The 12,520-nt window shown below is 32.8% G+C and overlaps 1 protein-coding gene across 1 annotated transcript in view; it reads left to right on the top strand.

Moving 5' to 3' along the window:
- Klhl1 (kelch like family member 1) overlaps window positions 1–12,021 on the top strand; it is a 336,046-nt gene extending 324,025 nt beyond the window's left edge. Inside the window, exons 10-11 of the mRNA XM_048421935.3 lie at window positions 5,211–5,382; window positions 10,892–12,021. Coding sequence (XP_048277892.1) covers window positions 5,211–5,382; window positions 10,892–10,951 — 232 coding nt within the window. The 3' untranslated portion in view covers window positions 10,952–12,021. The remainder of the gene's footprint in view (window positions 1–5,210; window positions 5,383–10,891) is intronic.
- The last annotated feature ends 499 nt before the right edge of the window (window positions 12,022–12,520 follow it).

Here is a 12,520-nt window from a genome sequence, read left to right as displayed (position 1 = left end):
TTTAAGCCAGAGACTTTCTCCCAATAAGAAACTGTCCTGCCCAGAATCTTAATCTTAAACAAATTTGGTGACTAGGGAGAACATCAGGTCTTCTAGCATAAAAATTAAGAGTGCTATTTTGCCAAAAGGTCATACTATCAAAATACCTTCAAAATATTTGTGTTTATAACAAAGTTGTTTTTGAGATAGAAGACTTTTCATCATTTTAACTATGGTATCCTATTAGTCAACCCTTTTCCTCCCATTATTCTGTCTCCACTTATTCTGCTACTTCTTAGTGTCTTGATGCTGGAGCCTGCTGAATGAGCATAATGCAGACAAAATAAGAATTTTGTTATATTTTCTAATATTGCACATTAATAACTTTTGTTATTTGGTTGCAAAGATGTGTTTACATTTTTACAAGTCTGTATATAATATGTAGCTTCTCTGAGAATCTAAGTGTTTAGGATTCTTATTTTCAAAGTATTTGTAATAAAATTCTATTGAGCAAAGCATGGTGATGCATATTCCCAGTCCTTGGGAGTCACAGACAGGAAAATTGCTATGTGTTACAGTCTGAAATTGATTGTACAATGGGGCCCTTTCTCAAAAATGAGTCAAAAATAGTTATTTTATATAACTATTGTTCATAACTTATGTGGATTATTAGGAATTTTAAGAGTAGCTTTGAAAGAAAAGGGCATTTCATGACATTATTTGCTAAGTAAACTGAAGCAAAAATCTAGTAGCACCCTTTTGAAAATATGGTTCACCAATCTCAAAAATATCCTGGGCAGTCTCTGGGTTTCTTTGACCGAAAATGGTTCTAATAGATTTTAAATTCTGCCACAGAACTCCTTTGAAAAGTGTGAAAGAGCTGTTAGATTTGTTGGTTTCTCTCTGGTTAGTGCTTTTTCTGAATCTTTCAGAGAGACCGCAATAAACTAGAGCCTATGCCAAGATAAAATAATTCAGATGTGGTCATCAAATTAAGTCTTGTAGTATTTAATATAAAAAGTAATAATACAAGCTAAGAATGGAATTTGAAACCTATTTTCTTTATCTTTGAATTTCAAGCATTTGTGACCTTTACAAGTACAAGAAAAATATTTTCAATGAATTCATTAGGCATGCACAGACATTCATGCTTGAAACTGCAACACTTGGAAAAGTAAGGCATAATATTTGCCATGATTATGGAGCGAACTTGAGATGTACACAAGTTTTTGAGTTGCTGGGTAGCCTGAAATTCAGTGTAGGAATTTCAAAGGCTAAGTAAAGCAGAGAACTGACATTAGAAAATAATAGAACATAATAGATAAATTTTAAAATAAACAGCAATGCTACTTCCATTCATCACGAGGAGGGCTAAAATCATCTTTTCAAAAAATATTACATGCTGATGAACAGGTTGTATAGTAAATCACAGTTTTATTACTCTGGTGGTGGGAGAAAGATTTTGATGTAGATTATAATAACAATTAGCAATATATTACATATATTTCGACCCATATACTCTCTTTAACATGAGCATCCTTATATATGTTTATCTAGCAGATATTCATATATAATAGAAAATATCTAAAACTGTTTCTTTTAAAACAGCCTAATTGTTTATCTTAGTCATTAAATTTATGAAATTTATTCAAATATATTTTATTTACTTCTAACTTGAACTCTTTTTTTTAATCTATTCCATTTGGACATTGAGAGATATCTTGTTGGAATTTTCTATCACCATTATTTGATTATTTAGATAAATATTCTATCTGATTTAAATATCTAGTATATACAATATATACTATATATACAATATATAGACTATATACATACATATACAATATCTAAATCATCAATGAGTTTGAAAATATTCCCATTTTCTCTTCTGTTCTCTTCTATCAGGTTTAGACTATCTGGTTTATGTTGAGGTTTTTGACACGTCTAGACTGGGCTTTTGTGTTGGGTGATGAATATGGGTCTATTTGGATACTTCTAAATGCAACCACACAGTTAAACCAGCAACATTTGTTGAATGTTATGTTTTTTCCAGTGCATATTGCTGAGTTATTTATAAAAAGTAAATATATAGACTTGCTTATGGGTCTTCAATTTTATTTCACTCACCAAAATGTTTGATTTTGTATCATTCCCATACTGTTTTTATTAATATGTAGAAAAATTTGAGGTCAGAGATGGTGATAACTCCAACAGTTCTTTAATTACTCAAAATAGTATTATTGTGTTAGTTATCTTGTATTTTTTTCTATTTCCGTGTTTTTTCTATGGAATACATGAATAACATAGTTATTTTAGTATCTGTGAATATTTGAGTTGGAATTTATAAGGGAATTGTACTGAATCTGTAGATTACTTTTAGTAGAATGGGCATTTCTCTGTTTAGCTTTTGTCTGGATGACATGTCTATTGGTGAGAATAGGATACTGAAGTTTCTCACTATCCATTTTTTAGGGCCAATATATGATTTGAGCTGTAATGGTGTCTCTATTATGTACATGGTTGGCCTTTTGCTACATACATAGAATTTGTGAATTGCAATGATCTCTTGGTAAATTTTTGCCTTGATAAGGATGTGGTGTTCTTCCCTATCTCTTCTGATTAGTTTTGGTTCAAAGTATATTTTGTCAGATATTAAAATGGCTACATCAACTTTTTTTTTTAGGATTCAATGTTTGGAATATCTTTTTCCATCATTTTACCCATAGGTAATATCTATCCTTGGTGTTAATATATGTCTCTTAGATGCAGTAATATTTTCTTTGTTCTTTAAGTTTAGTGCTTGATTGTTATGTGTCATTAGAAATTTGTTTTCTGATTTTATCTATTTTGTGTTCTGTATGTTTCTTATACATTCTTTAGGTTACAGTTTTTTTCTATGACTTTTTTGACAATATTTTCCGTGACTTTGACTTAAGATTCTTTTTCTTCCTCATGCATATTATTCATAGATATGCTATTTTCCTTGTATTCCATTTTCTTGGATGTTTTACCTAGATTTTTTAAGATTTAACATTTTCTCTGGCTGAGGTATGAATTTCGGATTTTTTTTTTAATTTTAATGCAAAAAGTCCCCCCATCCCTCCCCATCTCTGTAACTTGTACACTCTTGGTGAGGTTTGTCTCTGATGTTCCTGTTCCAGTTCGTACTTTTCAAGTTATACTTCAGTTCAGAGGTTCACAATGATTTCATTCACACTTTAATGTATTGAACTTTTGTTTCCTTCCACTCCTCTGTTTATGGTTACATTGATTATTGATTTCATTTATGAATTTACTCATTTATTGTTTAAGGTCCTTGAACGTTTTTATAATCACTATTTTCAAGAACTTGCCTTGTGCTTTATCTCTGTTACATTTCTCAGAACCAAAATAATATTATTTATAGGCTCTAGTGGAAACATTTTTTTTAAATTTCTTTTTGACTGTGTTTTTTCACTGGCATCTAGATGTAGGTATCTGGCTCCACGATGATTGTAATTCTAAATGCTGATTTCTGATTTTTCTTATTTTTAATTAATTAATTAATTAATTATTTTTGGGGGGCTTTGTTTTCCATGTTGTGGTTTCCATTGACAATACTGTGAATCCCAATTAGAATCTGTTCCTAGATATTGAGATTCCCATTTTGGAATGGGGATCAGTTAGAGAGTCATGGGCTGAGCAAGTCCACAGATGGGATTAATCTGGGCCTGTAATTCCCCATGGAATGGATGAAGGGAAAGAAAGATAGGCCCCTGCATGTCATCTGTTAAAGGGCTGGGAAGAGTCTGACCAAATGAAATGGAAGAACGGGAAAAAGACTGAAGATTCTCTACTTGATTCCCTTGTTGGGGTCACTAGTGGGTTTCTAGGGAGAGACTACAGTACTTCTGATCTTTGTTGTTTTCCTGCCCTCTGCTTTCTTTCCCACTTTCTTCTCTGTTTCTGGTATGAATGTTAGGCTGCAAATGTTTCTAAATTTAAATTTCTCTGCCTAGATTTTCCCTTAAAATTTGAGTCAAGGGATCATCTCATTTATACCCGATAGTAGTTTGATATTTAAAACAAACTTTCCATAGACAGTTCTAACCTAAACTGTGTCATTTATTTGTGGGACTGGCAATGAAACTAGACAATTTAATGCTGCCTGAAAAGCACAATGTAAATTTTCCAAGTGAAATGAACTCAGATTCTTTCTGTTACATGCTTCTAGCGAGTTTTCATTTTCCAGCCAATATTATCCATTGTGTACTGGCATGCCACTTGCCCGAGGGCTGTAAAGTCTAATAGAGACTCAGAGAGCTCACACTCTGACTAGGAAGGCCAAGGTAACATTCAATTAACAGTTCTCATTCACCTGGAACTATTTCCCAAGTCTTAAAATATAGATTTTTTTTTAGACATATTGCTCACTGCTCTCTCTAATTCCTTTGTTCTGGTCTTTTGAGTTATGTTTGTCTACTTATTGAGCTAGGTTCTTAATGAGTTTATATTAATGTTATTTATACATGTTTGCATTTGTAACATCCACTCTGGCATGACGTTCACCCTCACTCTTTACCTTTGTCAAACTTAATACTCTGCTTCATGATGTCAGTTACGTTTTCTTTTATTTTTAAAGTTGTTTTTATTTTCATGTATGTTTTTAGGCTGGTCTCAATCTTTATACATAGATGAAATTGTCCATTTGACTCTTGCTCCTCTTACCTCTTCTTCCCAAATGCTGGAATAACATGTATGTGCTACCATAAAAAAGATTACCTATAGAATTTTGGAACAAAAATGTCTATTTCTTCTCTAGAAAACTTGGAGTAAATTTTCCATTTCAAATAAGTGTATCTACTGATTGTTGAATTTGAGGTTTTCCCAGTTTTAAAACAGTCCTTTGGCATCATTAAATATTACCTAATTTAATCTTTGCACAAAAATTCAATTACTATGCAAAATAATGATATATGCATACAAATATCCATATTGAAAATAAAGTTATTTATTTTATCAAGTAATTTTTTAAATCAATTTAAGGGTCCAGATATGATTTTTAAGTACCAAAAAAATTAAAATGACCATTATTATGACTAAAAGTTTTAGAACATTAATTCATCAAAATTTTGAACTTGAGAACAAAATTTCTTAATTTTATTTTTCAGTTCATACTTTAAAAAGTTATCATTTCTAGAATAAAATTTAAGTACAATTACAATTTACATTTTATTGTCCTTGAATTTTAGGTATGATCCAAAAACAGACACATGGACTATGGTGGCTCCTCTGAGCATGCCTAGAGATGCTGTTGGTGTCTGTCTCCTTGGTGATAGACTGTATGCTGTTGGTGGCTATGATGGGCAAACATACCTCAACACCATGGAATCATATGATCCACAAACTAATGAGTGGACACAGGTAACATTATTGTGGACATAGTTACTGGAAGTGAAACAGAATTTATTTAAATTACAACTTGTGGAGAATTACTATCCTAATTGCAATCTATCTTGTAGAACCACCTCAAAGTCACTAATTTAGTCATATATTGTGAAAGATACAAGAGATGAATAATTCTGTATATTATCTTCTCATGCATGTAATACTATAATAAATTTATATTCCTAAAATTTATTCATCTTTCAATGTGCTCTTTAATAAATCAATACAAGGAGCACAAGGGATTTAGTGACTAAAACTAAAAAATGAGAGTATATTTGTAAACGAAGCTATAATAGGACATTTGATTTTAAAAATGTCTACAGCAAGAACATAAAGCCTGTAGAATTTGTCTTTACTGACAGTCATTTTTTTTCCTGTGTGCATTATTGCTCTGTGTTGAGATTATCCACGTGGTAAAGCTGTAAGAATCAGTAAACAATAATCTCAGTGTCAAAATCAGAATACAGAATAAATTTATGTCCCCAGTTGATTTTACAAAATAAATAGAAAAGGATCCCAATTTCCTGGTGTTCATCAGATAGAAATCTCCATTGCCTGGCAAGTTGAAGAGAAATGATTGGCTCCTCTTGAGTGAATGATTATTTTTGGGTATGCACTGGAGTTACAAACTCAGGATCAGAATGGAATGAAACAAGTCCCATTCTCTTTGAAAAGCTCCACCTGTGGGAATAGTGTAGGAAACAAGAAAACTACAGAGCAACCTCTTTAAAGTAGAAATCATCCTGAACTATACAGCTGCGGTGCTCTTGCTTACAATAGAGAGAAGGAAACAGCCCCAGATGTGTTCCTTTAAATTCAGTTGCTGTATACTTTCCTGTTATTTTCCTACCTTTTCCGTTAGTTAAAAATATAACAGCAAGATATTATCTTAATAATAAAGTTGCCATTGATGAGCCCAGTGAAATTCAAAACCTTTATCATGTTGAAACTAACAGTACACATAATTTATATGTTTTAATATTATATGATTTAATCATTGACAGTTCTGAGTTGGGTCATACAAATAGAGAAAACTTTATCTGAAAATTTTAATAATCATACATTAATGATATTTTCATATATCGTCATTGATAATCCATCTTTAGTAATGTTTTCATCTCAGAGACCTCATTCAGTTAGATTAGCATTTACGTTCAATTGTTGGGTAAGACAACTTCATTGTGAATAATTCCTTCTCCAAAAGCAAAACTATATATTTGCCTGACTTAGAGAAGTAAAGAAAAGATATTGGTGGGGGGGGGGGGGTGAGAAGAACACTGCTAGAACTGAATTTATTGACATTCCACATTTTACTCCAGTTTCAAAAGGATTATTTATCCAAACAGCATCGGCTATAAAAGAAAGCAGGAATGAATTTTTTATATATTATTTCACTAAAATGCTCCAGGATATATTTTGATGCTTCACTTTACTAAGTCCCTAGTGTTTCCACAGCATTTATAGTGTGAATGCAGTACACTTTATTTGTTAGGAAAAAGTCCCACTTGCGTGGTATGAAGTTGAAACAGAGTACAAATTAAAAAGGAACGTTATGTAAATGGAATATATAGTTGCATAAAAATATAATGTAATATCTTCATTAAATATTTATAATAAAGTATCATTGTGCTCATCATTCCACTAAAATTGAAATCAAAATGTCAATGCTAATAACAGGTAAAAGTCTCCTGAAGACTCTTTTTCACCATTTCTTAAATCTCTGAGTCATATAGGATTTTACAAACAGAAGATTACTTTCATTACATTTTTGTTTTGATATAGTAAATTTAAATTTTAAAATTATTAAATTAAATAATTTACTTTGATATCTGGTACAATTCTTAAACACAAAAGAAAAATACTAAATTAAATATTTTGCTGTTATATCTTTTCATCTCTTAGACTTTTAAGAGTTTTTAGTACTTATCAGGAGAAGCCTCCCAGACACTGACAAATAAATTTACATTTATTTACATTACCTTTTGGAAATGTTCATTATTCCAGTCTACCTTTGTCCAATGAGGCTGGTCACTTTTGCTCCATTTACATATTAAAGAGAATGAAATCTGTTGTGTAGCCCCCGAAAGGGCTAGTCCTATAATCTTTGAAAATATCCAAGAATACATACATTTGAAAAATGTGCTACCTTAGATAGAATTATAACAATTGCTATAACTGTATCATTATTTGCTGTAGGAATAAGATATACACATATTGGCACATATGTAGGTTAGTGAATTTTACTGTGCCATTTAATACTGAGCTCAACCCTTGCACTTGGTTTGAAAATATGTGTTTCTAGCAACAAATTAAATTTATCATTTATGTCTGACCTAGGTAAAAGCACATTGTCTTCTTACTGCCACTACTATGTGGAATGTTTATGCCGTAGGGCATGTGTAGATGTTTGTTACATATATCAATTGAGTATCATCATTATTCCCTCATGCTGGAGTGAAATTTATACGGACCTAATATATAAAGAGGAATTGTTCAAAAGTAACTAAAAAACCTGATACCACAAATACACCTTCACTTGACTGTACTAATGGAATCTGTGACCAGTCTTTTCTGGTCACCACAAAGAAATTTATAATGCTTGAGGAAATAACAAGAGGAGTTTTAAGGATATATAAATTAAGTTAGTTCAAATAACAAAATATAATCTCTTTTCACTGTTTAAAAGATCATAAGTGCAGGTTTCTTTCCTGCCTGTCAGTTCCCAAATATCCACTTTGAGGGTTAAATATTAATAACAAACTGGCTAGTAGCTCAGGCTTATTATTTAGTAGTTCCTACAACTTAACCCATTTCTACTATTCTATATTTTACCATAATTTGTCTTATGACTTAACATCTTGCTTCTCCTGCATCTGCTGGTGTCTCTCTGATTCCACCTTCCTTATCTCTGTATCTTTGTTTGGATTTCCTACCTAACTCTATTCTCCCCTGACATAAGCCAAATCAGCTTCTCTATTAACCAGTGGTAATAAAACACAATTCCAGCATGCAAAAGAACATTCCACATCAATTGATCTCAAAAATATGAAATGTTTAAAGCATAATAATAATATATTTGGCAGAGGAAATATTCATCACTGTGATATAGCCTACATGGACTACGTAGAAAACTTTAGGCTCTAAATATAATGTTGAAAATGGTCTAAAAAGAGGAAGGAAGTTAAGCAAATAAATATGCAGAAATTATTTACCTTTTTAAAAATCAGCATATGTCAGAGCTGGAGTAATAACTCATGCCAAGTTTTAGTGAGCAAAAAATAAATTGGAAAACATTATTTGGGGAGATAAACAGATAGTACATTATATATGACCAGAAAGCCTGCAAAAGATCCTTCTCTTTAAGAGAATAGATAATGAAGGATTTTTAACTCTTATTTTTATTGTTCTCTCATACATTACATCCTGACGACAGTTTTCTCTTCTTCTACAGTCATCCAAGCTCCCCATCCCTCATGATCAGCCAAAGATACAAAAAAAGCAGCCCTTCAAGGATGGTGTGGGAGGTTCTTCTGTCTATGTGTTGTTTTTATTGGTTAATTAATGAAGAAACTGGCTTGACCAGATAGGCTAATACAGAGCAAGGTGGGGAAATCTAAACTGAATACTGGAAGAAAGAAGGGAGGATTTAGGAAGAAGCCATGGAGCAGCCAGACACAGAGGTGTTGAAACTTTGCTGGTATGCCACAAGCTCATGGTGATTAATCATGCACTGATTAATGCATATGGGTTAAATTAAGATGTAAGAGTTATCAAATAAGAAGCTAAAGCTAATAGGCCAAGTAGTGATTTAAATAACACAGTTTCTGTGTAATTATTTCAGGGCTAAGTGGCAGAGACCTAACTAGTGAACCCCTAACAACACAAGGACACCAACCAAACATGGAATAATAAATTACAATAAAACTAGGTACAAACCCTCCCATCAAAGCTGGGTAAGGGGACCTCAGTAGGAAGAAAATGGTTTAAAAAGTGAGTAAAACTGTCAGAGACACCCAACAACCTATCCCTCCCACTGTTAAGAGTCCCACAGGTAAACTAACCTACTTAACAGTAACATCTATACAGAGATCTTAGCTCAGAGCCCTACTGGGTCTGTCATTGTTGCATCAGTCTCTGTGAGCCCTTGTGAACCCTGATAATTTGATTCTGTGAATCTGATGTCCTTGAACCCTCTGGCTCCTATATTCCTCTCCCTTTTCTATGGGGATTCCCTGGCTCCTGCTAGTGTTTGTCTGTGGGTCTTTGCATATCCCATCAGTTTCTGGGCCACGCCTTTCTGATGACAATTGGGCTTATAGATGTGATGTGGAAATGAACATATCTCCCATGCTCATGGATTCATAGAATTATCATAGTAAAAATGACTTTCTACAAAAAGCAATCATGAGATTCAACCCAATCCCCATCAAAATTCCAACAGAATTCTTCACAGACCTTGAAAGGACAATACACAATTTCAAATGAAAAACCAAACCAAACAAAAACAAAAACAAACATGATTAGCTTTAAAAAAACAAGAATTATATTTCAATTATTAGATTTTTAAGGCCTAAAATGATTAGGAGAAAGATAAACCATTGTTATTCAAGATAAAATTATAACTCAATGTTTAAACATAAGCAAAGAAAATCAGCCCACAATTCACAATCCCGGAACCTAGAAAACAATGAAGACCCTAAGAGAGACATACATAGATACAATCTACATGGGAAGTAACAACAACAACAACAAAAAAGACAAGATCTCCTGAGTAAATTGGGAGCATGAGGACACTGGGAGATGGTTTAATGGGAGAGGAGAGACAGGGATGTTAACAAAGAAAAATGAAGAGCTCAATAAAAATCAATTAAAATTATAACTGCAAAGGACACATTTGATCAGACAGTTTTTGAAAATTTTATTTTAATGTACGACTAACATATTTTATAATCAGGACCTTTTTAGAAATTCTACATGTGCATTTTAATGAGCATCATACTGCAAAACACATTTAATAAAGAGTGTATCAATTAAGTAATTATCTACTATCCATGAAAAATATTCTTTTTGTGAGGTATCTGCCTAGGATGAATGTATAATACATTTAATTCCATATGATATCTATGGAAATAACTTTAAAGCAATTGCAGCATCACAACTATTATGAGGAAACATAACAAATGTAATCTTTGAGGCACTTTTCTATTTTACATTCATTTCCTTCCAATCTTACTTCAGTATTTTTGCTAAAAGTTTCTATGCGTAATTGCATGTTTTATCAACTTAATATAAAAGTAATTACATTTTTAAAAGTAGAATTTTCAGTCCTTTCATTGTCTTGTACTATCTTTAGATATAATGGGGTAATGTAACTATGTAACTAACTACATTTACTTATGATATATATATGATTTGAAAATATATCAACACTTTTGTAGAGTCCTACAACATTAACCTGTGCCTTTTGTTCCATCTTTATCCACAGATGGCTTCACTGAATATCGGCAGGGCAGGGGCCTGTGTGGTTGTCATCAAGCAATCTTGACTCATGTGTATAATGTTTGCAAGGATTTTCTTTGCCACTGTGACTATTTTATATCATATGGTAAGAGTGAGAAAGGACTTCCTGAGATGAAAACCCCTCAGGAAAAGGATTTCATAGATTTACCTGCTGGTGCCAAGAGCAGCAAAAGATCAAACAAGAATTATTGGAAAGAAGAAAACACGGACACAACATGGGGCCAAGGGTTCGTTAGTTCAGAAATGGTACCTGGTAATGTTCTGTATTGTAGCATATGATAACTAGAGTTACCAAAGCCTGGTTTATCGGAAGAGACCCATATTTGTAATATCGAGTGTTCTTTAATGACAGATCACTCTCCTGTTTTTATACTCTGTGAGGACATCCAACCAGCTGCTGAGAGTAGAAGTCATAAGACTTCATTTAAGAAAATCTGATTGGTTTGATGTTTTTCTAATCAGATGTGATGATACTAGGAAGCAGAATGTTTTGCTGGAAGAAATGTGCTTCTTTCTTATTTTCCTCAGCTATGAGAACAATTAGAGAGACAGATGACTGTTTGCCTCTTGCATTCAGAAAACAAACTGCCCTGCTAATCTAGGCTGCATATTGTACCCCAGATAATGACTGGATTATATTGCAACTGTGTCATCGGTCTGAAACTGGCAACCCCAAAAGACTTTGCACTAAGCTTCCCACATCGCTTTGCATTGTCAACACACTGAGCCAAAGAGTCAATACAGCTCTGGGCATTTGCCTCGTGCAGAGTTCAGTATAAGCATGGATGCTAGTTTTTCTGGATGTTGATATACCCACTGCATGCTCAAGTCCCTTAGAACTTTGTCCTTTAAAACAAAACTTAGAATTTTGAGACAAAAGTTTCCAAATCATTCAATTGGATGGTTCTGAGAACTGCTAGTAGGATTACTGAAAACAGGTTTCTCATTACCCAGTTCAAACATCTTATACTGATATGCATATTATTTTAAACCAAATGTTTGTAAAACGAAGTGTAGAACTTTTATGTAACATCATTAATATATATCCATGTAAATTATAAGAATAGTTAATAAAAGATAGAACATTTGCTTTTATCAGTGTATCTTTCTTCATTCATATTTTAGAAACGGTAAAACAAACTGACAAGGTTATTGTATTAAAGGAGTGTGTGTTTGTCCATGTGTGTGTTTGTCTGCATAAAATTTATTAATCTTCTCTCATTTTGTGAGTTACATTTTCTCTGTTATTTCCTCTGATACAAGGTTAATGCTTATGAATGGACACCATGTATTATTTATTTCCTAGTAATAGAAACACGTCAGAGGCACAGTGTGTTGAGTTCTTGCCACGCTAATATGAGTCTAAGGTCAAATCCCCTTAAAAAGCAGATCTGGTATCTTGCCTCTGTCACCCAAGTACTCCTACATATAGGTATGAGACAAAAAAAGAAGAAGGCCCAAAACCAACTAGTTTGGCCTTGTGTTCTGATGAGCAGGAAGAGACTTATCTCAAGCATGGTATAGTGCAAGGAAAGACAGCTGAATTTTCCTCTGGCCTCTATTTATATGCCATTACTCACATATACCTCTGACC

Source organism: Myodes glareolus, chromosome 12 (genome assembly GCF_982192425.1).
Source record: "Myodes glareolus chromosome 12, mMyoGla1.1, whole genome shotgun sequence".
Classification (NCBI taxonomy): Eukaryota; Metazoa; Chordata; class Mammalia; order Rodentia; family Cricetidae; genus Myodes; species Myodes glareolus.
Note: the sequence above shows the minus strand (reverse complement) of the source record. Positions and strands in the feature narration are given on the sequence as shown.